The sequence below is a fragment of the Gopherus evgoodei genome, chromosome 3 (genome assembly GCF_007399415.2).
Source record: "Gopherus evgoodei ecotype Sinaloan lineage chromosome 3, rGopEvg1_v1.p, whole genome shotgun sequence".
Taxonomy (NCBI): Eukaryota; Metazoa; Chordata; order Testudines; family Testudinidae; genus Gopherus; species Gopherus evgoodei.
In genome coordinates this window covers 5,856,915-5,884,770 of record NC_044324.1, presented here as the reverse complement: position 1 = coordinate 5,884,770, position 27,856 = coordinate 5,856,915, and the positions used below count along the sequence as shown (strand labels likewise).

At 50.7% G+C, this 27,856-nt stretch overlaps 1 protein-coding gene across 2 annotated transcripts in view; it reads right to left on the bottom strand.

Moving 5' to 3' along the window:
- Positions 1-424: 424 nt before the first annotated feature.
- The window catches only part of ANKRD52 (ankyrin repeat domain 52), a 49,568-nt gene continuing 22,136 nt past the window's right edge, over positions 425-27,856 (bottom strand). For both annotated transcript variants that reach the window (XM_030554714.1, XM_030554715.1), the window contains exons 15-28: positions 27,418-27,495; positions 26,890-27,001; positions 25,940-26,011; positions 24,145-24,346; positions 22,324-22,411; positions 21,602-21,719; positions 20,908-21,127; positions 19,819-19,906; positions 19,187-19,270; positions 18,271-18,416; positions 17,819-17,901; positions 17,037-17,119; positions 16,118-16,209; positions 425-14,750 (exon numbers count right to left, since the gene is read on the bottom strand). In XM_030554714.1, coding sequence (XP_030410574.1) covers positions 14,506-14,750; positions 16,118-16,209; positions 17,037-17,119; positions 17,819-17,901; positions 18,271-18,416; positions 19,187-19,270; positions 19,819-19,906; positions 20,908-21,127; positions 21,602-21,719; positions 22,324-22,411; positions 24,145-24,346; positions 25,940-26,011; positions 26,890-27,001; positions 27,418-27,495 — 1,711 coding nt within the window. In that variant the 3' untranslated portion in view covers positions 425-14,505. The remainder of the gene's footprint in view (positions 14,751-16,117; positions 16,210-17,036; positions 17,120-17,818; positions 17,902-18,270; positions 18,417-19,186; positions 19,271-19,818; positions 19,907-20,907; positions 21,128-21,601; positions 21,720-22,323; positions 22,412-24,144; positions 24,347-25,939; positions 26,012-26,889; positions 27,002-27,417; positions 27,496-27,856) is intronic.

Sequence of the window (27,856 nt, the reverse complement as noted above, 5' to 3'; positions counted from 1 at the left end):
GTTAGTCTGGATCTGTAAAAGCAGCAGAGTCCTGTGGCACCTTATAGACTAACAGATGTATTGGAGCATGAGCTTTCGTGGGTGAATACCCACTTCCTCGGATGGCAGACCAGTTTCCCCACCTAGCCTCTGCCAACAGCTTCTGTAAAGACTAAAGCTAGTGTAATTGGACTGGGGGTCAGGAAACCAGAATGCTGTTCCCAGCTCTGCCACTGACTTGCTGGGTGAACCTGGACAACTCCCCCTTCCCCGGGCCTCAGTTTCCCCATCTGTAAAACAGACATGATTCTGCCTGCTTTGAGATCCGATATATGTCTGAAAAGCGCTGCAGGAGAGCCCCTCCCCCTCCCCCGCCCCCCAGGCCTGATCCCACCAGCGCTAATCCCCAGCGGCGGGCGGTGGGAAAAGAGGACGGGCGAGGAAGTAGAAGCAATAGCATTTTAATAAACATAATTGATTCAAAGCCACAATATGAAGAACAGGACTTGGTTGCAGATACATTGTATAAAATAGATCAAGTCTGAATGCTTTTGTTTTTAGTTCCTCCCCCCTCGCCCTCCCACAACTGATGCAGGATTTCTCAAAATACACACATGGAACATCTCAGAAAACAAGGAACCGGCCACCGGGCTCACCTGCGGGAGTGGGACAAGGCAAATGGATGGCATTCACGCTGGGGGGATGGATGGCTTCTTGGTTTGTTTCCTTATGCAATTTCATATCCCCACGAGGGGGTTTAACAGCTTTGGGTTTCCCTTGACGAAAAGGATTTTTTATTTTTTTTTAATTTCCTCCACAGAGACAAGTGCTTTGTTGGTCAGGACTTAATGTCGGTGCCCCCCAGGTGCCAGGTTGTACGGGAGGGGAGAGAAACCAGCTGCTAAGATGAAACCTGCGTGGCTCAAATCTTGCAAGCCAGGCACCTGCAGCCTCTCAGCCCCGGGGGGGGGGGGGGGAGAGGGTTTCACACCTTGTTTCCTTTCTACATGTTATTTGCACATCAAAACTCTACCATATTTCACGCTGTGTGCGTCCCCGCAGGGTCCCCTGCACCTCTGCCGGTAAAGCAGAGGCATCCTGATACTCCGCCCGCTCACCCACCAACCGGCAGGGCAGCTTTTGTGCTTTAAACCAGCGGAGGAAGGAAGAATGAACTGGTTCAGGGGGGATACAGTTGGCGTTTCTTCCAAAGATTGGTCCATCCCTTGCCCATATACCTGCCCTCTGCTGATACTGTGGGGGGAGAGAAGATGGCTGCTCCCCCAAGAATTCCCCAGCATCTCAAACAGCTGTGGTTCACGCACGCACCTCTCCCCTACCTGCTGAAATTAAAAGGTGTCCAATTAAGTTGCCCTGCACCATGACCTCCAGTTAAGTCCCCTGTCCATTAGGAACAATATCACCACCACACGCTGGGGTTTGCTCAGCAGGTTCCAGATTCAGTGCTCTGAAGGGGAAAAATCCCAGGGAACAAAAAGCCCCTTTTATTTCAAAAACCAAACCAAAAACCCCAGCAGCTGTTAAGTACGATAAGCAAACGGATCCAGCGAGCAGAGGCTGGAGCCGGTGGGTGTCAATGTGCTTTCCAGGAAGGGTAACATGATGCAGGGGGGCTGCGGTGAAGGAGAAAGTTCTCAGTGGAGGTTTTCCCAGCAGCTCCTTGGCTGGATCCACCCTGCCCCGGCAATACAGCCAGCCGCTTGGGATGTCAGGAGTTTGTCAGCCCTAGGCTTTGAGGGGTGGGATTTCAGAGGCAAGAAAGCATTCTACACACCCGTGAGCCATTCTGTTTATTGCAAGAGGTAGGTGTGAACAGTGCAGTGAAGTCTAAAATTAAAAAGCTTTTTTGTATTTCCAACCATCTCAAATACACAACGTCCCCGCCCACCTGATGACGTAAAATTCACACCCGATGCAGCCACCTCCCCGCCACATGCACACAAACATGCCCCAACCCCTCCGCAGTGACCGACCAGGTCCCCACTTGTAGGTTTAGTGCCAATCCAGTTCAGTCAGGTCCCAAATGTACCTGATTGAACTGAACTGAAAATGCTGTGGGAAGGGGGAGCGAAATACATCCAAGCGTCTGCTCTAAGCTCACTCACACTGGGGACACGTGTTTAAAGTGCACGCCCGCAGGACGAGGCAGCTTCTGGGGGGCTGGCAGGGAGCTCCTCCTGGTACTTTCAATGTGTGAGGAGTGCTGAGCTAACTCCTCTGGGGGGGAGGGTTAAAGGGGATCTGTAAGCCCCCTGGCACAATGAATAACCCTCTCCTTAGAGCTCCCCAGATGGATCTTCCAGCTGGGCCGGCCCAGCGCTCTGGTATCTGTGCAGCCCGAAATGGAAGCCACAGCAAGAGGCCAGGAAAACACCTCAAAGCCTGAAATATCAAAGCGCTGAGCCCCCGCAAACCCCATGGCAGCCAACAAGCCACGACACTGGAATGGAACACACATGGTGCTAGAAATCAGTCTATTGCCAATAGGTCCCGTGGGTGCTGGCTCCCCGGGCCTCCTCCAGACCACAGAGGGGAACTTGGCGTCTCAGGTGACACCCCCTTGCCTGTAAAAGCAACAAGTCTGAATGACGCGGCTGGGCCCAGTGTCCTCTGCAACACTACAAAGCCACACCGATCTACCAATCTGGGCTGAGACGCCTACTTCTGCCTCGTCCGCACACGCTGCGGAACCCCCTGGCACCTCGTCTCTTGCACGCAGCACGTATGGGTCGAGGCGGCGGCAAGTCAATTTCAGTCAGAGCCGTCTGTGTCCCCGCTGGGGGCTGTTCCTGCCACTCACCCTCGAGGTGAATTTGCTCCCCGAAGACCAGAACCACCATGGGTCTGGAACATAGATCTTCAAACAGACCCAAAGATCAGCGGCCGGCAAACTGCTACCAAACAGCTGCCCGGGAGCGTGACTCGCTGACGTCGGGGCCAGGTCAGGAGAAGCAGAGGCAAAGGAACTCACGGCTCTGGGGTGTAAGGATGAGCTTTCTCCCAGCTGCACTAAACCAGTCCAAGCCAGGATGTGTTAACAGCCCCAACTTCCATATTACACTGAGCCCTAAAGGCAGAAAATCAGTCGACGCAGGATGCACCTCTCGCGTTAAAGGCAACCATGGTGGCTATCAGCTCATGTCGACGCTGCCTGTGGGCAAAGTCTGGGGGGAAAAAATCCCCCTGATGCCCATATGAATCGAACTGTATTGACTAGAAATGGACTGAGCGCAGGCAACAACTACCGGGGAAGGGGAAAGGAATGAGAAATGGCTCTGAGGAGATTCAAGTCAAAACCACATGCCGTGTTTCCGCACTAGGGCATGAGGTGTGTCGGCAGAGAGAGGGGCCTGGGGAGGGCAGGAGACACTCCCCCAGCCCGGCGATGGATAGGCAGCATCACACGTCATGCATCTCACACGACACAGCACGTTCTAGGAAACAGATGCACAAGACGCGTTTGTTATAGGACATAAAGAACACACCTAAACGCTGTACATGCTGTCACACACCACACAGGGGTATTGTCGGGGGATGTCCGGAGAGCGAGGTGTATTGTATTCATCTTGGACGCACCAATACCAGTGCAAACTAGGAGGTTTCAGCACACCCTGACGGGAATAAGGGACAGCAGATTCCAGCAGCGAAGGCTCAGGGAATTGGGACTGAAACTATCCGATTTCTACAGTTAACCTCACGGTTCCGAATGCAATTCCAACAGGCAGGCAGAGTCGTCCTTCCCTGCCCGCCTTCCTCTCCACCCAAATTCCCAGCCAGCACCTGCACTGTCCGAGAGAACTTTCGTGAATCCCCTACTGCTGCCCCAAGTAGAGCGTGGACCGAAGAACCTGCAAGATTCAGCCAATGTCTATTGCTTTAGCGAGAGAGACGTTGGAGGCGACTGCTCCCTCCCTCCCCAGTTTGGCACATCTGCGACAAACAGAACATAAGGAAATAAAGTGACTCCCATTTCTCTTCCCCTGCCACCTCCACTCCTGTCTTCAGATCAACTTATTTAGCAGGAGTAACTACTGCAACCAAGCTCGGGGAATTCCTTAAAAATCCAGTTCCTAACAGGCCCACAACAGAGGGCTCCGGTGCAGAGCAGGGAAAGGGGCACGGGGCTGGCCGGAGGGTTATTTAACCAATACTGACACTAGAAGGCAAGATTTTTGGGTTGAGGGAGAGACAGGACAGGAAAATACACACAGATTTTCAAGACTGAGCAGGTCCAAAAGCAGAAATTCTGACGGTAGGTCGCTAGAGATCACCAAAGCCAATGGGAGATGGCTTTGTTCCTAAGAAGACATAATGAGCATAAACTTTAAAATGCTCCTCTCCACACAGGTGCACAGGAAAGAAAAGGATAGTGAAGAACTAACCGCTTGAATTAAAGAGGGGTCTTGAAAGTGCTTTGATTTGGGATCTTACTTTATATCTAAGCAAGTTACTGGCAAGATGGGCATAGGGCAAGATTCCAATCTTCCAGCAGACGGATTGGAGAATCCAGGGCATTCGGTTACCCTTGCTAAATAGCAAAGTTGGAGCCTCGTAAACAAAAAACACCCCTCTACTCTCTGGCCTCCCCCTAGTCACACAGCAAAGTCTGGTGTCAAAACCACTGCTAGCCATGTCAGAGGTTTCCCAGGCAAGTTTGCAGGAACTGTTTTGCAGAGTGGTGTTAATCTTGCTAGAGGTCACTCATAGCAACATGATTCTCTGACAAAGTCCCCTTATATGCAGGCGTGTCAGGGAAGCACGACCGTTAACAAGGAGTGTTTGAAGGGACAGCGCGGACTACAAAGCTAGTCAATTTCAAACCAAAACATGTCAAGAACTTTCATGTCCCACAGCTGCCCCTGAGCTCCCCTGGCAGGTTTTGTGGTTTGACCATCACATTTTCCTCTCCTCTGCACAAACAGAAGAAACCAACCGAACTCAACCAACTGGAGCCAAAGAGAGAAACATATTCTTCTTCTGATCTGCGTTAGAGTCATCATGGGTGACACTGACTTAAGCAGCACCAAGACCTACTGATGTTCGGCACAGGGTAACAAAGCAAGCAAAGAAAGTGGTTTAAAGACAGAAGCAGCTTTCTAAGTGGGTGCTGCCCCTCTGAACACTGGGTTCTGAGCCAATGTGGACACCTTTCCATCTATTAGCTACCAGCACTTTTTGAGAGGAATTTAGTGGCATGGGTACTGTTAGGTAAAGGCGTCTCTAAGACAGCGTGCAGCTCGGGAGGAAACAAGATTCTTGCTACATATTGCTGGCTTTTGTCTTTGATTTTGAAATACCTCCTTAAAGAAGGAAGCAAGAGAAAGCTATGGGAGCCCTAAGGGCAAAAATAAAATAGAAACTTGACAGATCTGTAGGGATGAGACAAACCCTGAAATCCAGAATAGTTCTGGCAAGCAGACGTTTCCTTAGCATGCTGAGTGGAGGGTGGATGGAGAAGATGCTCATCTGACAGAGTGGGGATCTAAGCTGATGCAGGACAGAGAGAGACAGTACTTGATGCATCCTCCAGGACAAAGGAGCCTTTTAATTTTTGGTTTTAAGGGAGGATACAGACTTAAAAAAAATCCAAACCCAAATCAAAAACATGGTCAAAGGAGGGGAGATGGAAGCTGGCACATAGCTAGTTTCAGTGCAATTTTCAATCCTGTATTTACACGCTACGACGATTCTAGGGAGGGACGACAAAAAGCTGCTGCAGACTCCTCACACACTAGGCTCCAGTTAAGCCCCTCTGCACCTGGTGGCTGGCCATAAGCAGCGACGGCCCTGCATTCTGGCACAAGCTGCCAGTGCTGCACCGAATAAGGTGGCAAACCTGCCAAACACTCATCAGCTTGCCCCAGGTTTGACTCGATGCACCGCCTTGGATGGCAAAGCAGCATGTCCTGAAAGCATGGCATGACTACAGACCACATATACCTCTACAGCCCCCCCAAAAAGCAGCGTGGGGGTGATGGGACCCTTCAGGTTGGGGGCCACGGACCTTCTCAGCGACATCTGCCCCTCAGAGGCATCCCAAGGCTGTGAGTTGGTTTTGGTTTTTTGCAGCATCTAAATTCAGATGCAATGATGTTGCAAAGCCAGCAGTGCTGCCAATCTGTTAGCAAAGCACCCAAATCTCTGAGGTTAAAGAGCCCTGCTTCCTCAAGCCAATGACTCGGAGGAGCTGAGAGGCAACGCTAGGACCCCAAAGAGGTGAACTCTGATCAGGCTGTAAAATCTATTCCCTCTATATTGTGCTGGGGGGGGGTGGTGGTGGTGAGGATCTCACTATTCAACCCAACCTGCCAGAAACCCTTTTAAATCCAGGTGGTGTTTCTGCTCCATCTTTGGTGCCTGCTTTTGTTTGTGGGAGGCTAAAGAGAAGGAAAATCATTGTAGATTTCCACTCTCCATTTTTTCATATACCCTCCAAATCGTTCCGCCTCCACCGGGGAGGAAGGGCTTCCCTCCACACCTGCCCCCTTTACCATCCCCATCTATTTATTTGAAATCTACAGTGGACTGTTGGGGCCCGAGACAGGCGTTCTGCCCCCTCTATCAAAAGAAGACTGCCCTGGTTGTTCCCTACCCTTGCCTGTGCTGCAAGGCATGTAGTGGCAAAAAGGTTTTGCAGTTTCTATATTCCTGGAGCTGTCAGGGTGCCTGATGCAGTTTTCAGAAAAGACCCTTGTGCCAAGCAGGGGCTGACACCACCCCCACCCACACTCCCAGGGAACTGACAGTTCCAAGCAACTTCCAAACACCCAAACACTCCCTCCTAGCAAAAAACTAAAAATGAAAGCAGCAGCCGTTTTGGTTAGTACCTTCAAGTAGATCAACAAGAAAAAAGTCTTTTTGAAATCAAGACCGATTTCGAAAGAGAAACCTGGTTTTGTTAAAATGCCCTCTTGCCCACCAGCACCGCAACGCTCGCGTGGGGAAGGGGCAGTTCCAAGGTACCCAGACCCCCCGAATATTGGCTGAGACTCACAGGATCACCCTAGAGGGCTGCTCAAATTGAAGAACTGGCCTTGTTTGTTTTTATTTTTTGGTCATCTCCTAAAGTTCCTTGCATGCATCACCGTAGCTCACGTATTGCTTTTATGGGACACTTCTCTGCTCCCGAACAAGCCGGATTTCACAGTGCAAATTCAGACACAGGACGCAAAAGGAAAAGCTACCAAAACTTCTTCAGTGGTTTGGGGCCCGTGGCTAACTCCCTTCTCCACTGCTGTGGGTTGCACCTCTGGTGAGAGGGAGAGATGGGTGCGAGGGTTACATGGGAGTTTTATCCAGAACATTGCCCCAGTGACAGGGCTTGAAAATCCAAAAGCTAGTGGTGTATCCAGATTCCGTGTGGTAAAGAAATGGAGCCAGGGATGGTGCGGCTGAGCAGGGTGCCTCAGAAACCGAGAACCCACTGGCACCCAGGAGATGCAGCCGTTTCCCCTCTGTAACATTCAATGGACGAGAGGAAAATGGTCAAACGTCCACTCTCGGGTCCTACAGTGCGAGAGCCAGAGAAGGGCTGGGGTGGTTTCTGGACCCATTCAGTTCTAAGGGAGACGTTCAACCCAGCTCCTAAGGAATAGCTGCTCTCGACACCCGATCTGGCTTAGTTGGCTGCCTGGCAGAGGACTCAAAGGGGACCTCTCCTCTGAAAGGTCTGTGCTCCAGGGCCACCTACCTCCCAGGATCAAAGGCAGCAGAACACAACAGCCTCTCTCTTGGGAAGGGGAGAGGAGACATCTTTGCCTGGGAAGGTAAACTGGATTTAAAGGTACCTCTCCTCTGCAAGTAGCCCAAGAAACTTCTTGTACTCTCCCACTTTAAGCAGCTTCACTCTCTTCGTAGCACTTTTGCTGCCTTGGCTCAATAACAACCCGCACCAGAGATTTCATCGTTGAGCTAGAATAGTCACGTAGCACCTCACGGGAAGAGGAAAGGGCCCTGGGCACGAGAAGACAAGACATGCTACAGCCCACCCCTTTACAGCGTTCGGACGAGGACTGGGCCTCCGCCAGCCATCGCTAACCACACACAGACGGCCTACGCAGGCAAAGGCCAGGATCTCAGAAACACCGGAGCCCCACAGAGACCGAGTGCAGAGCACCAAAGAAACGGCAATTTTGATCTATCCATGAAGAACTAATTGTGTCCTCTGCTCTCTGAGAGCACAGATTGGAAGCAGGCTGGCAGGGCGGCCTTAAAATAGCTCCTCCTGCTCCTGTCGTTACCCATATAACAGAGAGTGTGTTACAGTTTGGTTCTGATCGAGTGCTTTATAAAGGCCCAGCACAGGTGAAATTGCACCGATTGCTCAGGGGTCCATGCATTTGCTTTATTCATTTCAAGCTGACGAACGATAGTTAAGATTGGATTCAGTAAGGCTATTTCCCCTCCCCCCCCTTTCTCCTTTGCATCAAAAGTGAACTGGAAAAGATGCACACGCCGCACACACACACGCGCAAACACACACATGCGCTGGAAAACCAAGACACAGAAGAGGAAGTGTTGTTTATACCTGACTGGTGATGAGGTCTGTCCTATCTTATTCGAAGAAATGCTTTATGTGCATAATATACAGAGGTGCAGCATTTACACATAGGATATTGTAAAGACACTGAGAGCTTGCTACAGATGCCTTAAAAGTCCTTAAAGGTGTATTCCCCAACCCGCCCCTCCCTTCGGATTCTAGTTGGTTTGTTTCACATTGTATCTTTAAGGACTTTAAGTCTGACTAAATATTCATGATCCAAATGGAGCCATTGCTCTAAATTTCCAAGAGTTCCTTTCCTCCTGGTTGTCTCCCTCTCTTGCTTCAGCTGAAAAGTTTCACATCACACCCCCCTCCCCCCTCCCCCCAAAAACAAACAAACAAACAAAAAAACCGTGTCCAGTTTTTACTCTCCTGCTGGCGGTTTCAGATTTTCAATACACCCCCAGTGCTGCTGACCCCAGCCAGGAGAAGAGGTTCAAACGGCTTTTTGTAACCGCAAAGCCCCGAACCCGAACGGTCCATGTTTTCACGCCCGTGATCTCAAATGGGGGGTTGGGTTTTTCCTTTGGTTTCTTATTGAAGGCAAAGGTGAGAGCAGGGCTTACAGTGTGAATGGAACAGAAAAGACCTTTGACATTCACAACTGGGGGGGGGGTGTAGGGGGAAATCACACAAATTCCACCCCCCCTTTCTGGTCCCTGTGGCATGGAGCCTTTTGGTGAGGAGGAAACACTCCTCCGAATTAGGGTTGAAGTGCAAGAGGAAATCTTGAGATGGAAGTTGATCCTTTTTTTTATTTTATTTTTTTGATGGGGTGGGACAAGAGATTGGGGAGATCTCAGTGCTGTTCCCCACCCCTGCTGCTCCCACCTAACCAAAAAAAAAAAATTGATTTTTATTTTTGTTTTACTAATACTTATAATCTGATACGCTCAGAAAAACAACACAGGTCCGTTGTCCGGACAGAAGCCACGTAAGCGCTGGGAACGCTCTGGGAAATAAAGCTTCCTTGTTCCCCTTCGGAGCTGTGTTTTTAGTGCTATCTCCCGATCTCAGCAGCTGGGATATGCAGATCTGGGACTGACCACCCACTCTCCCTCCTTGTAGGACAAGGGGGAGAAAATCAGACTGTTACATGGGAAAAAACAAAACCAAAAACCAGAGAAGCCTCTAACCTGCTGTGACTCGGGAACCGAAACAAAAGTGACGATGGTATCATCCTCCTCAGGTTATTTTTGAATTCATGGAAGTGCCCATCGAGAATAAAGCCAATTCCTAGCTTCCCAGGACAGCCCTGGTCAAGGACGTTACATTCAGTGTTTGTCAGCAGTTATTATGGCTCAGTTGAGCTGCCTGTCTGGCAGCGTGTCTAACAATGGCAGTGCAAATACATCTTTTGAGTTGAAATGCATTTGTGCTGTTTTTTTTTCTTTTAAACGCAACTTCCCTTTGTTCATTCATTCCCTAGAAACAGAAACTTTCAACATTAAAATATAACCCCCCAGACACTCATCTCTCGCCCCTCCCGCCCCCCCTCCCCGCTGCTCTCTATCCTGTGGGTCACTAAAGAGAAACCAGACTCTCAGGTTTTAACAAAAGTGCTTGAAGCAAGTGCTGTGAAGCGAGGGCATGGAGAGAAACTTCCTTTTCTGGGAGGGGCAGGGGCAATCCCACACCCGTTTCATTTTTAAAAAATCAAGTGGCACTGGGGGAAGCGGAAAAGGTTCACTCTACGCCAAATCTATGCACAGAGCCCAACAGAAGGACAAGCAGGAATGGTCTGACTTTGGCATAAAGGTCTGTGTAGAGGAAGTTTTAGATAAGGCCTCCCCGCTGCCACACACAAAACATGTAACGTTCTTATGCCAATGCCAATGAGGTGTTGAGAGACACAAAGTTGGGGGACGGGGGGGCCCATACACAAGTGGAAGTTTCCCTCCGACCCTCTTTACAATGCACTAGGGAAACCATCACAAATCTCGTTTAGCAAAATAATGCATTATTACCAAACACTTTGATTATTACTTAAATTGTCAAGCTGTGCTGTCAAATGTTTACATTACAGCGTTAAAGGAGAACAAGGCTGGCGCCTGCGGTAGAAACGGCCAATTTCCCATCCCCCCCGCGGATGCACTGCTGGAATGGTTTTCCACTCCGGTATTATTATTATTTTTTTTTAAAAAAGACACAAGGGGAGGAGTAAAAATAATCCCCCAAAATGTACTAAGAGCAAATAAAACTAAATTAGAAAGTCTGATGCAGCAGAGCGAAGATGTGCTGAAGCCCTTAGAAAGATCACATTGATTGTCTTGTCAGAGTTTAGTCTTTACCATGTCAAGTGAAGAGAGAGGTAACACATTACAGCATGAAAACAAGGCAAACCAAAGGCCATTTTTTTCCTAATTAAAAAAAAAAAAAAAAAAAAAGGTTAATGCCACTATACTAAAAAAAGCAGCACGCTCCAAACACTATGCTAAGATATTCCCTTGCCCTGAAGAGGGGAAAAAGGTTGCCCTTGTTTGAAATGATTTTGAAATCCTCCCCCTGTGATATTTCATTAAAATTAAAGTAAGATGGCATTAAAATTCTCTCAGTGCTGCACGGACGTGCGTCTTGCCCTCTGCTGTACATGCGCACACGAGGGTGAAACCCAAGCCTTGGAGTCAACAGGAACTTGGCCATTTACTTTAACAGGGCGAGGATTTCACTCAAAAGCACGGAGCTGTTAAAGCAATTCTCCCGTGCCCTAAATGTGCCAGGTCTCTGTAACTCACCCCAGCAATTCTGTCACTGTTCCTTCAAACCCCCAGGAAAAGGACAAAGATTCGGGAAGCCAGGGCTTCCAGACCTGCACAGCTTTCTCAGTGTAGTGCTTCTGAATGCTCAGGCCTGCTGCCGCACAGCAAGAGGAGGACATTTGCCCAGGGGGGCGGGACGGGGGGAAAAGAGGACAAATCTTGACTTTGGACCCATATTCCTGCCCCGTTACAGGGGCTTATTTGAAGGCTGAGAAATAGGCAGTGCCTGAATTCAGTATTTTAAAAATGAAAAGAGAAAGCATTGCAAGAGCCAAGTACCCGAACTCAACAATAATGTAAACAAGTCGTTTTGTTTGTTTTTTTTTTCCAGTTCTCCCTCTGCAGAATACTGAAAACGATCTTCCAAGAGGATCTTTCATTCAAGTTTTGTGTGGTTTGATTCCGAACTGAGGTATTCGGTGTAGAAAGGTAACACTTGCTATCAAGGTAGAGAACTTTAGTGCTGAGGGTGGAGGCGAGGAGAGAATTGATCTTGCCGCAACGTACCTAAGAATTGAGCCTTCTGTAACATGTTTCAGAAGGGGAAGGAAGGACTGGTTCAAGTTATTTATGCCTCACAGAATGGTCTAGCATCCAGTGGGTTGAGAGAAATCCTCACTCTGCTTTTGTGCATTGGATTTCTAGACTATCAGAGACACTAGCAGGAAGGTTTTATTGACATTGAGGGAAACAGGCTGGCTCTCTGCCTTTTCTTCCTTCCCCATCTGAGGATTTTAGGCCCTCTCTGAAGACCAGAACTGGCTACTTTCTACACACGGAGCGCTCCCCCGGCAGTCCCTGTTTCAAGGGTTTTGCTGAGCTGGAGTGTCGGATGGTAACGCTAAGCGAGACCAAGCTCAGCTGGTGCAGTGAGGATAAAAAAAGATAACTTTCAAGAGGAAAAACAAACAGAAATGCCACCCAAGTCTCTGCTACTCTCCAGGTGAAACCCTTCCGTGAAATGAAAGGAAGATGCGCTGACCACCCAAAGGCCAAGACTGTAACTTCACATTTGGTTCTAAGAGTTAAACTTTGGTACAAGAAACTAACAGTGCAACAGGAGCTGCTCGCTATTCCAGACTCTACTCCTGGCCGGATAAAGCACCTCTCTTTGCCAGCTGCCAGCATGCAGCTACGGCCAGCATCCTGTCTCTCCGCTCCCTATTTGGTGCTCTTTTGGAAAGGGGGCAGTCTGTCATTGCCTGCGGGAAACAGCAATTCGTTGCAATGCCCATTTCACGTAAAGTAAACGTCTGGACAAAAAAAACCAAAAAGAAAATCAGAATTCACCTTCATTTAAAAACATGCTATTTTGATCCAAGAAATGCTGATTTTTTCTCATAGATGTAACTTACGGCTCGCCCATTTCCTGTAACAGTCTTACTGACCAAGAAGAGAAAGTGACTAGCGACAATGCTCTGCTGAATGAAAAGGAGAGAGAGATCCATTCCTGAACGTCCCCCAGGCTCCAACCCAAGGCTTGGTTCTCAAAATAGTTCTTTCAACACGCGCACACGTCACTGACTATAGTCTGAGAACCAGGAGGTTATCCCACCCCCAGGACTGCAAAAGGAAAGAGAATCAGTGGAAAAGATCGTACAGCGAATGTTTTTGTCCTGTTGACCCGCTCTGATAGCTACATCCCAGTCTTTGGCTTCAAACAGACTTGCGATATGGTGAAAGGTTTTTGTGTTTTTTTTTTGTTTTTTTTTGCACATGATACTGTTACAGTAATTAAAAAAAAAGTAGTGCACATTCTTGAATGTTTAAAACATGCATTATAAATAGGATTTTTAAAATTAAAAAAACCCAACACTAAAATGAAAACACCAATCCCACATACACACACGCTAATAAAACCTGCCAAGATGCCACGTTAGAAAAATAAATACAGACTTAGGGTTGTGAATGAGGACTTTGAAGTGCATTTTTTTCCTTAAAAGGTTAAAACTTTCCGAAATTTTTTTGTGTGTGTTTTTTTTTTTAAACGTAAAAGCTCATTTCGTTATAAATAAATGTTAAAAAGCAACACTGACGTACTCTCACACGGGAATGGCCGCGCAATATGGAGAGGAACAAAACTTAAGAAGGAATCGCCTCTCAGGATCCAACATTTTGCCAAAAGAAGAAAGAAATTAGATTCCCTAAAGTGCCTGGTGTGGGGAGGGAATATTCCAGCAGTGCAAACGTGGGGCTCGGAGCAGACTGCGGCGGATGGACAGTAGCACCCGTTTTTGCATATGAAGGAGTGAGAGCTGCCAGAGGTTATCTCGATATCCTGGGTACAGTAGTTCGGGATTCAAGTGTTCCTATTGGAATCAAAGGATGAGCATGAAAACAAAATGATTCAGGGAAGGAGCAGTTACAGTGGCACTTGCCCAGGTGCTAATGCCCACCACTCAGCAGTCGCTCGCTCGTCTAATCCCCTCCCACCAAGTTCAAGTTTCCGCTTTCTGGCTAGATGGTGCAGCTGTGGAATGAACAGAGCCGGCACGCCGCAGAGTGAGGGGCACGGGAGGGGAACTGAAAGGAAAGCGGAGGGTTAGACAGGCAGAAAGGGAAGTTCCAGGTGGAGGATTAGAAACAAAACTGGCTCCAAAGTCAATTCAACCTCAGGGCTGGGAGGGACCAAACATTCTTCCCAGCTACTGGGTGAAAGGAACTGGCAATCCAATTTCTAATGGTGGAGAAGCCCGTCTATCCATGAGCAGCCCTCTATGGCTGAATGATCGCTGCCGCCTCAGAGCTCAGCGGTCACCAAGAGACAGTTTGGGTGATGAGAGGAGTGCTCTGCAGAAGAACCAAGCAGGGCTGCCCTCCTAAGGAGCTTCCCAACGGGGAGAGGTTAGTTCTACAAACAGGAAGTTAGAAATCAGAAAGTCCCTTTTTCAGAAAACCTGAAACCTTCCCTGGCCCTTGCTTGGGACCAGCTGTGCTAATGCAGTGGGGCTGCTTTTCCCAGCCGTGGCTCCAGGAGGGGTTCGCCTGCACTGAACATGGGGAGAGGAAAGGCTCTTTGCCAGCTGCTCATTAAGTCAATTAGCTGCTGGCAACCGAGTGAGGGCCTAGGCAGAAGAGGAAGCTCTAACATCGGTTGCCAAGCCCTGTGTGAAGGCCTGTCCAGTCTTGTTCTCCTTTAAAGTGCCCTATATTTATAGAATTTCTCAATAAATAGAAGAAGATATTAGATACCCATCGTTTAAGCTACTCCGAGTAACAGCCGTCTAAGCCGATCGCATTGTGCCGGTCCGTGGTGTACGGGCACGTGCTGCCGTTGGGCAGGGCCCCGCAGGCCGCTGTTTTGGCTGCAATGCCGCAGTTCTTGAGGAGGTTGAAGCTGAAAGGGCTGATGGCGTCTTTAGGTGGGAAAGGCTTCATGGTGGAGAGGATAAGTGCCAGGCAGTCTGCAACATCCTTGTTGGGAGCGCAAGCCAAGGCCGGGGTGTGACCTGCAACGAAGCCACGAGGCAGCGCTAGTGAAGCCGTCGAGCCAGCTGCATGCGTCAAAGGGGCCCTGGGACAGTGCTGCATTAAGCAGCAGGACAAGGCTTGCTCCCACCCCAAGCACAGAGGGGAAGTATTGTCCAGCAATAGGGCATTAGCCTGAGGCTTGGGGGGGGTCAGTGCCAAGCTCCGCCACAGAATCCCTTGGAGACACCGCGGGCAAGTCACTTAACTTCTCTATGCTGCAGCTCCCCAGTGGGGATCCCTGCCTGGCCTCACAGTAGCGCACTCAGAGAAAGGCATTAAAAACTCTGGGGCACTCAGATACCATGGTGACAGGGCCCAAGACATGCAGGTAAATGGATAGCGCCTGATGCGGGAGCATTGCATGGGGGCAGCTTTTTACTCTCCCCATCCCAGACTAGGCAACCAGGACCAGTGCCGGGGTCTAACTGCAGCCTGCTGCTTTAGAAAAGGGCTGTTTGCTCACTGGGTTTCACTCCCTCCCCTTGGCAGGAGCCTTCAGACCTTGTGCAAAACCCGTTAAGTATTTTCCTGGGCTGCTCTGGGCAGGGACGCAGTGGGGTTAGTCATTTGTGGTCTCGGAGAAAGGCAACTGATCAACCGTTTTTTTAAATTATGTTTTAAATGTGTCCAGAGCTGTGGATTCAATTTTTTCACCCAGGGCAATTTTTATTCCCTGAGCAGAGGAGCTAGGACTGGAGTGTGGGGGGCTTTATTTGAAAACTGGGATCCCAGAAATTCATGTTATTGTTTTGGGGCTCTGGCTGTTCTTGAGGCTTTTAGCAGTTGCTAAAACCAGGCCAGAATTTAAGTGGGGGAAAAACAAAAGCAACTGGGGCCTATTTGGCAGGCCCAGAAACCCTTCCTCCGGTAGTGGGAAGGATGCGCTGCGAATACTTTCAGGATCGAAGCAGAGAAAAAACCCACTGATCCCCCAATACGCAGATTCTACAGCCACGCGAATAGCTTCTTTATCCTCATCCCAGCTCTGAGCTTTCATGCGTGGCCCCAGCTGGCCAGGTGACCCAGAGGATGACACACGGGGCGAAAGCCACATTAACAACACTTGCTGCCCCACGGGGATGTGGAGCTTGGACGTGTCTTCACCAGGCTACGGGGATCCCAGCATTAACACCACAAGGGCTGCTCCCGCGTCGCCGACAGCAAACCCAGCATGAGAGCATAACCATGTTCAGTACAGGGGGTGAGGAAATAATCCAAGTCAAGGTGCAGGTGCCTGTCTGAGAACCCCAACCAGCCACCCCTGCCCAGAAAGATGCCACGTAGAGACTATGTTGTACTTGACCCCGCCCATCCGCCAGAGATCCCAGCTCTGAGGCATACGCACCTTCTTCATCCACAGCAAGTACAGTGGCACCTCTGCTGAGCAAGGCCTGGACAACAGAGGCTAGCCCATTCCGAGCTGCAATATGGAGCGGCCTGCAGGCAACAGGGAAAGGGAACGCATTACCGAACCAACTCTGCTGCCTTTTCCGCCTGGAGCAGTCTCCCCAACACACTTCCAGTTCAGTGCAACCCTCATCAGCGGCACGCGGCTTCCTCTCCGCACTGGTACACCCTGCGAGAGCTTTCTGATCGGCTGGGGAGACAGTGAACTAGCTCTGGACTGGAGAGCAACACAAACTCAACACACAGAAGGGCCCACAACTGAAGCTAGGGCCTAGGGAAGGCTGACCCACAGGAGGAGGCAGGAAGACAAAGGCATTCTGCAGAAGTGTGGCCATGGGGATCCCAAGTCACAGCAGGCAATGCTCTGACCTTGCTGAGAGCCGTCCTGGCACAGTGCATGCTGGGAATGGTCTTGGTGGGTCCCACCTCTGCATGAAAGAGGCAGGTGGCTGTGAGCTGTGCAAATCAGTGAAAGCCCTTGGACAGCTTCAAGACAGAGCAGCATCTTACGGCCTAATCTACCTCCCTTGAACTACCAGGAGGCGAGAGGTTATTGTAAAGGACTGCACGCTATGCACGCTAGGATATTCTCCCTTTGGACTGAGATTCTCCAGGGCTAAGAGGGGGGAAAACATCCATATCGTAAAGGGCTCTTTACTGTGTGTGAACATGTGATTCTTCCACCTAGGACTGTGCCCAGGGATTGCCCCTCCACCTGGGCTCACCCACAACCTCCTGGCTTCCCCTTTCCCTCAAGCCTCCAGACATTTACAGCCACCCGGCAAAACTAAAACCAAATCAAACCAAACCCCCCGAATATTCTTTCCCCCATTCATACCAGCTGGTCGCATACTCACATCTGCAGAGCACTGTTAGTTGCATTGATAAGGCCAAGGTCTTGGGTTTCCCCCAAGATCAACAAGGCACACTTTTCATGACCCTGGAAATAAAACCGAACAATTTAAAATTAAGGCAAGTAAGGTGGGGAGGGAGAACACAGGTGTCTCTGCAAATGGTGTTCTCACACTGCTCGTGCTTTGCAGAGGAATGGTCCTGTTTCAATACGCTTCCATGCTGACCCATGTTTGCACGGGGAAATGCACAGACTAGTGGACTTTCCAATCTCTAGTTTAGGCCTCTGTTCTCTACTCCCTCCTCCTACCCAATTTCTCTGTTCAGGGGTCTGAGAATAACCCCCGTTCTGTGTTACAAACTGTTTCCTTTTTTTGGTTTGTTTGCATTCAACACACAGATCTGGAAGCTCCCGTTCCCACCACTACCAAAGTGGATTAAACCTTATTTGTAATAAGGTACATTCATTCCAGAATAAGAGCGTCCCCACAAGGAGTTAATCAGGAATAACTCCCCCTGTAGACAAACCCTTATTTCAGTTTAGGTTAAGTTGATTAAAAACAGATTTAAGATCAACCAAAATAAGCCACTGACATTCACACAAGAGTGTCAACACTGGGTGGACACTGGCTTCATTCAACCTGTGCAAATGCCTGTGTAGACAAGGCCTGGGGGTGCAATCTCGTCTCACCAGCAGGGCACAGATAAGCACGCTCTGACGTTTTGAGGCTCACCGAATGAAGATCTTGGTGAACGTGACTGTTTAACAGAAGGGTCAATCCCATACCTTGCTGCAGGCCAGGTGAAGAGCTGTGTTCTTGTTGACGTCCAGCACAGTTAAATCTGCTTTCGCTCTATACAGCAGGAACTCTAGAAGCAAGAGAGGCAAACGGCGTCAGGCCCACGCAGCCCGGACTCCCTTACTCCAGGGATAAGGAAGCAGGAACAGCATGTCCGCTAGCTGCGGAATGGCACCGTACCCGACTGGGTGTGCGCGAACACTCAGAACACTGCGGGTTTCTGATTACGACACCCCAGCCTGGAACTGAGCACTTGCCAGCCTAGAGCCTCCCACCCGACTGCCAATTCCATCTCGTCACCATGGCCCAGCCTTGGATCTTGGGGTTCCCTCGGAATTAAATGCTATTCGGGGGGAGGTGGGAGAAAGAATCTACCGGGGTGAACAAAAAGGAGGAACCAGACGCAGGCCAAGGAAGTAAGTGCTGGGTTGCTACACACCAACTGCTGCAGTCTGCCCGTTCTCAGCAGCCATCATGAGAGGGGTCCTTCCCAACTGGTCGGTTGTGTCTACCTCAGCCTGGTGACGCAGCAGCAGCTGTAAACCGTGGATATTGTCTGCAAAGGCAGCAGCGTGAAGGGGTGTCCTGGAAGGAGAGAGGAGGGCGTGAGGGGAGACCCCACCACATCCGCACTAGCAAAACTCTACCAGGACTCCAGGGGGACGCTCCAACTAAAGAAGCCTGATTGAGGACCCCAGTCAGATACATAGCCCCAGTGATGGCCAACACTGGTGCCTTTCATTCCCAAGGACCCAGAAACATGTTAAAACCCTAAGCCCTGGTACTGAATGGTGATCAATTGCTCTCCATGACCACTCAGCAGAGGACAAGAAGGGTTTGTCTTAATTTCCAGGAGTCTCCTGCTGACTCGATGGTGCAGCCACAGCAGGGTGGGGGCGGGACACAGCAGGCGCACACTGCCACTCTGTCACCATTTAGGACAGGAAGTAAAACCAAATGCTGTATGCAGCTGAGATCACAGGGAATTAGATGTAGTTACCCAAGATGGAATTTGGGGCGAGTCCGACCCATACAGAGTGCCAGGGGACCCTCCTCTGATCACTCCAAGCTGCCAGGACCTTGCTTTCACATCTGCTGTGACCCACGGCACCGGCAGCAGCACAGCGCCCCGGCACTACATCGGGGTCAGGAGTAACTCGGGGGGCAGAGGGTCGGCACCACTTCGTGGATGCTCCTGGGAGGTTTCCCAGTACGCACTTGGCTCGGCTACTGAGAGCCAATGGAATCAGAACACAAGAGCAATCAAGCGGGAGAATACGTCGGCCTTTGGCATCCCCCAGGCTCCTCTGAATGCCGGGAGAGACCGAGCCACGAGATTAAAAGACGCTGCTCACCTTCCTTTGGCATCTCTGCTATTAACAATCTTGGCACCCAATGCTTCCACCAGCATTTCAGCAGTGCCTTCCTGGCTGTTAATTCTGCAGGGACGACAAGGAGGAAAATGAAAACCAAGGCTGGGCCGAGCTGTCAACGCGCCAGACATTGGCTAAGCTCAATCCTTTGCTGCCCCGGGCCAAAGAGCCGCAGGCAGGGGAAGGAAGATGACATGCCGTGGTGCAGCACTCCCCGCTGGCCAGCTGAATGGGCTCCAGGCTGATTGCCTGCTTAGTCCAGCTGGCTGGGAAGTGAATAAATCTCCGAACTATCCCCATGCTGATGGCAGGACCCTGGCTGCCTGGCTCCAATGCACCCTCTAGTGGTTCACACTGACCACAGCCCCAGAAGGGACCCGGAGGGGAAGAGTCTGGTTACTGGATTCTGAGGCCAATGCAGAATGGAGGGCATGCTAGAACTGTCAATCTCCGCAGCCCCTTGGGGTCGAGAGCCTTTGGGATAACAAGGAGCTGGAACCCAGCCTGTCACTCCGAGAGCACACGTCCAACCCTGCCCTGCCGTGCGCGCTCTCTCGAACATTGTTCTGAACCAGGATGCATAAGAAGCCGGCTCCAGGCCGGTGGCTACTTACACTGCACAGTGCAATGGAGTAAAGGGGTTTCCTTCTAGGTACACAAATGGATTGTGTTCAAGTAACAATTCAAGACAATCTTCATGTCCTGCAAAGAGGGAGAAAGGACAGGGGAGCTGTGAGCTGAGCAGTGTCCTGGCAATCACCTCTCAGGCCTGGGAGACTGACACCAGAGGGGGGAAGACCTGAATGGAACAAACACCCTGACCAGCCCTTAGCTCCTTTCAAGGCCCAGGGAAGCCATCAAGGGCGAAGCAGGAAGAATTTTCCTGCAGTTTCCCATGGTGTGAGATCAAGCTGGCCTGGTGCATTATTTAGAGGAGGGGAAGGCAAGCGAGCGCCATTTGTCTGAAACATGAAGACTTGGCAGCAGGATACCAGACTGGACACAAACAGCCTGGTCAGTATGACAAGGAGACAATGCCAGCTCTGCTAGCTGGGCAAACCCTCGGCTTCTCCTCTTGGCCAGAGAGAGATCGGTCCCCCGTCTTATCTAACAGTAAAACCCTTCTGCATTTTCACACATTTCGAAGACTTGGTCTACACTGGGTCAACCCAGCTATGTTGCTACGGAGCATGAGAAATTCACGTCCCTGAGCAACATAGGTCAGCTGACGTAGACAGCCCAGTGTCTTCCATCAGCCACATTACCGCCTGTTAGGGAGGTAGACTGACTACCCTCCCGGGGGTGTAGGTAGGGTCTACACCAACACGCTACCATGGTAGTACTGTAGCATTTCAAGTGTAGACAAACCCTAATTCTGCCCCCGTTGTTGGCCTCTTGGCTGAGTTTGCCAACACACAGGAGCTGGGGGATGCCACAGGGGGTGGCCTGCGTGTCGCGGATACTTGGCCGCCGAAGTCCAGGATTTCATCTCAAACCCTGAACAGCCAGATGGCAATGACATTGTGTCACTCCCAACCCAGAGAGGGGGAGGCTCTGTGAGCCTCAGTGTCTTATTTCCAGTAGGGCGCCTAGAACAACACAGTGCTGAACGAGGAAGGGCTGTTTTGGCTGAGCTCTCTCTTGGTCTGCAGTGGGTATAAGGCAGAGAGGATGGAGAGGCATCATGGCTCTTAGGTTCTTACCGCTGTACGAAGCCCAGTGCATCGGTGAGTAGCCGCTATAATCGACCACGGAGTCCAGAGGGTCAGTAGAGAGCGCTGCCTGCAGCAAGGTCCTCAGGATTTCTGAATGCCCACACGCCGATGCAAAATGGATGGGGGTCCGACCCTTGAAATCCCGACACAATACAAAGGCATCGTGGTCCAGCAGGGCTCCCAGGCAGTCCTCACACCCCGTCACCGCCTGTGCCGGGTAAAGAACAGCCACAGCTGTGAAGTGGTGCCTCCAGCCCAGCAGGAAACCGCTCCACAAGCCAAGTGCAGGCAGGGCTACAACAAACGTGGCTGGATTTGCATAGGAACAGCAACAGGCACCACACTGAATTTCAACTCCTGGATCCACAGCTGGGGGGCGCTATAGTTTCTCCAAGGAAAAGGTTGCCGGAATTTTTAAAAATATTGTTCCTTTGCCTCGTTCTCAGAGGCGCTGAACTGTTATGGTGAAAAATTGCCCCACAAAGTCAGCCTGAGGCAGACGCCTGGCATGCGAAATTTCAGCTCAAATGGTCGAAGTTGGGCAATGTTATAAGTAACTGAAAACAGGGTCTCATAATGGAGAGTGTCGGTGCCACCAGCCCTTCCTAGAACAAAGTGACCTGCAGGAAACCCAGTGAGAGAAACCCCAGGGTCCACACTGAGCTCCATCACGCTCACTCACCCCTCGATGCAGCGCAGTCCTGCCTCTCCTGTCTGCTGCATCTGCTGTGGATCCCTTCTCCAGCAAGAGATGGACGCAGTCGACGTGGCCGTTCATGATCGCCAGCATCAGTGGGGTTCTGCGGGGCGATTGGGGGAGCACAGGAGAAGGATGTTGGCTTGGGAAGGGCAGTGAACATTTGCAAGTTTAAATCCCTATTTTACAGAACTCCTGGTATCTATCCCAGCTCTTGGAGGTTAGTGCTGTCTAGTGGTGAGAGCGCAGGGGTGCTGGGAGTCAGGACTCCTGGGTTCTTCCCACCTCTGGGAGGTCAGTGCTGTGTAGGGGTGACATCGCAGGGGTGCTGGGAGTCAGGACTCCTGGGTTCTACCCAGCTCTGAAAGGTCAGTGCTGCCTAGGGTGACAGCAGGAAAGGCAGGGGTTGGAGCAGTAGGACTGGGAGTCAAAGAGTCCTGAGTTTTATTCCCAGCGCTGCCTCCAATTTGCTGCATGACCTTGAATAAGTCCTTTTCCTTGCCTCAGTTTCCCCCTTCTGTAAGATGGGCTGGGGGTGTAGGGAGGTTGAATTCTTTGCAAAGCACTTTGGGAAGATCCTCAGGGGACCATCACTGAGCAGCAGCATCGTTCTATGCAGCTGTTTGGCATGTCACGCACTGCTCTGGGGCAGGAAGGATATCCTCATGCAGACAACGGCTATTACAGAGAAATCAGAATTGACTCACTGGCCATGGATATCCATAATGTCGGTGATATCTGCTCGTTCCCCGTTGTCGATCAGAAGGTGTAGGGAATCTGTGTTCCCGTAGGCAGCTGTGAGAGAGACACAAGGCAGGGAGGAGTTACAGAGACATACAGTGTTACTGGCCTAGGGGAAGCAGTAGATGCAACAGGCCTTGATTTTAGTAGGGCTTTTGATAGTCCCGCATGACACTCTCATAAGCAGACTAGGGAGATGCGGTCTAACTGAAACTGCTATAACGTGGGTGCACAACCAGTTGAAAGACTGTAGTCAGAGAGCAGTTATCAACGATTCGGTACCAAACTAGAAAGGCGTCTCTAGTGGCTTCCCATGACGGTTACTTCTGGTCCGATACGAGACGATATTTTCATTAATGACAGATAACAGAGTGGAGAACATGTTTATAAAATTTCTGGGTGACACCAGGCTGGGAGGGATTGGAAGCACTTTGGTGGACAGGATTAGAATTCAAAACGACTGATAAATTGGAGAATTTGTCTGAAATCAGCAAGATGAAATTCAATAAAGACAAGGGGCAATGTATTACACTTGAGAAGGAACAATCAGTTGCACACATACAAAATGGGAAATGACTGCCTAGGAAGAAGTGTGGTAGAAAAATACTAGGGGGTTAGAGTGGATCACAAATTAAATACGAGTCAACAATGTGATGCAACTGAGAAAAAAGACTAATCTCATTCTAGGGTGTATTAACAGGAGGGTCTTAGGTCAGACACAGGAGGTAACTGTCCTGCTCTGCTCGGCACTGGTAAGGTCTCAGCTGTACTGTGTCCTGCTCTGGGCACCACACTCTAAGAAAGATGTGGACAAGCTAGAGAGAATCCAGGGAAGAGCGACAGAAATGATTTAAGGTTTAGAAAACCAGATCCACGAGGAAAGGTTAAAACTGGGGATGTTTAGCTCTGAGAAAAGACGATGGAGGGTAAGTCTACACGACAGCACTGCACCGATGCAGTGTGTCTGAGGAAGACACTCTATGCTGACAGGAGAGTGCTCTCCCATTGGCATGATCATTCCACTTCATCGAGAAGCGAAAGCTATATTGGTGGACAGCGTGAAACTTGTGTTACTCGGGGGGGCTTTTTCATGCCCCGGCATGATGCAACCTAGATCCTTTGAGAGAACCTGTTAACAGTCTACAAATACGCTGAGGGCTGTTATCACGAGGACGGTGATTAATTGTTCTCATGTCCAGTGGAGGTAGGACAAGAAGCAATGGGCTTCATCTGCAGCCAGGGAGATTTAGGTTAGAGTGACGTCAGGAAAAAGGGGAGTTAAGCTCTGGCACAGGCTTCCAGGGGAGATGGTGAAATCCATATCACTGGGGCGGTTTTAAGCACAGATCGAACAAACAGCCGTCAGGGCAAGTCTAGTTTTACTTGGTGCTGCCTCAGCGCAGGGGGCTGGACTTTATGACCTCTCGAGGTCCCTTCCAGCCCAACATTTCTATGACTCTATGATTCTATAGCTCAGGCTTTTGCTACAGTTTCCTCTTTTATAAGGCCCAGGTACGCCTGTAGGCCCTTCTGAGGAGCAGGTCATTGGTCACAGGACCCTGCTCCTGCTCGACAGGATAGTCACCCTGCAACATCCCCTTTCATGACCTCAAAAGGAGCCATGTGAAGTCACCCCAAGCCAAGCAGGCTGTCTGCGGCCCTGTTGTGGGTCAGGCAGGGGGAGGCCTGGGCTCTGAAGGGCTGACTCTGCAGCAGAGAACCCTACAATGAGATCTGTGGTGCCCGATCCACTGACCAACCCAGCAGAGGTGCCTTTCCACTCCCACCTGCCGCATGGAGCGGCGTCCACTTTTTCTTCTTTTCCTTCACGAGGGCGGAAGCGCCGTGGCTGGTGAGCACCTCCACGCACTCCGTGGAACCCCTCTCTGTGGCAAGGTACAGCGCCGTCCGCCCTTTGTGGTCCCGCACGTCGAGGTTCACGAGGGTTTCGGCAAGCGTCTTCAGGGCTTCACAGTGACCGTTATAGGCCTGCAGGCAACACAGAGCACATTCCCTTAGGAAAGGAGCCGAACACACGCTGTCCAGGAGGAAGGGGCAGTCAAAATTCTCTACCACCGTTATAATGAAGGCTCTCTTGATACCACGCCGACCACACTCCCCCTTCCGCCCCCCTGGCCGGTGCCTGCAGAACTGCCAAGGTTCACGCTCTGAAAGGGACAGTGTGAAATACCCCATTTTCCTCCTGCTGCTGTCCAGATTGCTTATACCCCCCCCACCCCCCCGGTGACTGGCACAGCAGCGTATGACTGCCCGGCTGACGCGTGCCCTTGTTTCCCTCGCGTGTAACTTGTCCACTGCTGCTGTGTAAATGCCACAAGTTACTAATTCGAAACAGGCTATTCTCATTTGACAACGATCAAAACGAATTCGTCCTGACAGCATGAATTATTGGGCTCAATACAGGAGTAATGGGGTTAATTTCTCCAGCCCGTGGGGGGCCAGACTACATGATCTAATGATCTCTTCTGGCCTGAAGCCCTGAATCTTTAGGAAGAAACTTTGTAAAATTAGCCAAGCTTAAAAAAAGTGAGATATTGCCCAGCTGTCCACAAGTCAATGGAGAAGGGGATACAACCTGCTGACGTCAGTCTAGACTGCAAACTCCCCTCCTTCCGTGTCTCGGACAGCACAGAGCACAATATCTGTGCTTAACCATGGGACAGCAGCCACTGTTTTGGAGCCTGACACCCCATGATCGGGCAGCAAGTCCTTTCCAGTGGGGTTAGCCCTATTACACACGTGGCATCACTGGAAGCAAAGTCAACCTTGTTTCTTCACCAGCAATGTCAGGACAGTGTAGCCTTTAGATTAATTTGGGATACAAAATGCATGTCACTAGGAACAGGTGCCGTCTTTGGTGGCTACTCAGAGATGAATAGAGAGGATGACTGGTATGACCCACAGGGACATGATGAGTTTTATTAACACTGCAATCACTATAAGCCTAAATCACAGACTAGGAAACAAGACAAGAATTCTGCAGACGCGTCACGTCCACTCACCAACCCCCAGGCCAGGGTGAGATGAAGTGTGAAGCTTGTCACCACCCTGCCATCCTGAGATTCCACCGAGGGGCCGGTTTGATTCTCCCTTTAGGCACTTGTTCTCTACACCCACCTACGTCCGAGACTATACTTGATTACGTCTTGGTCTCCTGTCCATATTTGCCATTCCTGCTCCCCCGTTTGGGGACTCTAAGGCTTTGCGGAGACAGACGTTCTCTATACAGTGCAGTTAACGAGTCTGGCAAAATAAAACCTTTACAGCACAATCCTGATATTTGCTAGAGCTTCTAACCTAAGGTTACTTACTAATCTAGCTTCTCTTGGGCTTAACGTAGCCTTATGCTAACTTTTACTGCCACTAGGCCTCAAATACCAGGCTGCAGGCTCACTACCAAGCCTATTTTCAAATAATCTTGATGTTTCTTTGCACAAGAGCTTTAGTTTCATTTGCACTAATTCAGCTGGCAGCTGAACTCTCTCTAAGATACAGTGAGTGTATTTCCCTGATCACCTGAGCTCAGGTCATGGGTCAAAGGTCAACAACAGACAAACTTACAGCTAAGTGCAAAGGGCTGACTGGGATGGTGCTTTCCACGTCCTCCAGGCAGTTAAAAGACATTTCCAGGAGCTGCAACAAAACACACCACGGTAAACTCTTCAGGTAGTACTGCTCCTCTGTTCCGGCCACCACAGGCAACGCCAGCAGCTTGCTGTGTGGAGCATCTGGGATGTTGGAAGCCAGCCCCCAACGGCACCAAAGCCACTTGCTTGGAACCCGGAATGGAGAAATTCCTTTAATGGGGTAGATCTCCACACTGCTTTCACTAACTAGATCAGGATGAAGCACACAAGACATGTGAGTCCAAGTCCTTTTAGCAGGGCGTTTGCCCTGTGCTTCTCACACGCTGGTGCACCCCAAATGGATTCCTTCATTGCCGGTGTTTAAAAATGGCCTCACTGCTCTTCACCATAGGAAGATGGCTTCCACGTCCCCTGGAGCGGAGCCGTCTTCCAGGAGAGCAACTCCGTTTGTTTCTGAGACGCCCAGCACCCCAGTGCCCATCACTCACTGGCCTGCAGCTCCTTGGCTGAGGTTACCATCCTGTCTTTGGGAGCTGGCCTGAGATCCGGGCACATCTGTGTGCACCAGTCACCAAGTCTCCTCTCTGCTCCCATCTCATCTTTTTTGAGGAACTGGCCAGCACAGGCTTCCCCTCCTCAGCCAGATCCGAGGGAGGGGGATTAGGAGCCCAAAGGGTTTTAAAACCTACATCATAATCCCAGTTCCTTCCTCCCTCGTCACACAGCTCTGCCCCCCACACCTTTGACCGCAGCACTCGGCCCTGGCCACTCCCCAGAAGACTTCTGCCATACTCCCAGATTCGGCTGGGGAGGCTGAGCAGAAATTTCCCCCCTACCTCTCCCTGGGAGAACTCCTCATTCGAGTCGCCTGTAAACCAAAGGGCACCAGGCAGCTTCGGCTGCCCCCCCCCCCAGCCTGCTTACCAGCTCAAGGTTCTGTCTGTTGCCGTAGGCAGCTGCATAGTGGACAGCGGTGTATCCCTGCTTGTCCCGGAGCGAAGCATCTGCACCATTATCCAGTAAGAACTCTAAACAACTGCAACAAGCACGGGGAGAGGCAGTGGTCAGACACGCGTTCCCACGGATGTGCCTGCTGGGCCAGTTCTAAGCAGCCAGCACGGATTCCGTGCAAATGCCAGATCCTCGCTGCCCGGCACACGAGGTGCAAAAAGGACTCAGTGTCCCCCCCTGAAATTCCCACTAAAGGCAATGAGAGCACCATGCCCACAATGGATTTGCCTCAAGGCACTTTTGATCCAAGGGCAGATCCTTATTAAAAGTCAGTCACTCCAATGCCTGCTGAAGACGCCCCCAGTGCACCGGCTCGGAGGGTGCCTCTCAGCTGAGAGTGGGTGGGGGAAGAGGGAAATGGCGGGGTTCCACCAGTGCCATGGGAGACAGGACGGATGACAAATGCTGGCCCTGAGCAGGGGGTTGAGATCGGCCACTCACAAGAATGCCTCCTTCACTCTGGACTCCTTCAGTGGCTCCTCGTCCGTGTCATGGCTGTTTCCTGAATGAGTCTCCGCTCTGAAAGACCGCAAGCCCATGTCAGCTGGCTGAGACAAAGCAAGCGAGGGGAACAGGGAAGCTGGATAGACCCCAGCCAGCTTGCAAACACCCAGACGCTTTCCGCTCTTGGAAAGCCAGGTCCAGACCCACTCCCTGCAGCAGCAGCAGCCGCACAGTCCTGGAAGCGCCTCTGTTCCGCCCCCGCCGTGCTAGGCTGAACATCGCTTCTTTTGGACCCGTTTCCCGCTGCCTTCGTAGCGGAAGAGCATTCTGCAACACACGGGCCTGGCAGCATAAGCAGAGGGCTTTGCTCTTCATCAGTGATTTGTTTCTACCATCTTAAGACCAAGAGCTGAGAAAACCCTAATAAGCCTCCTCC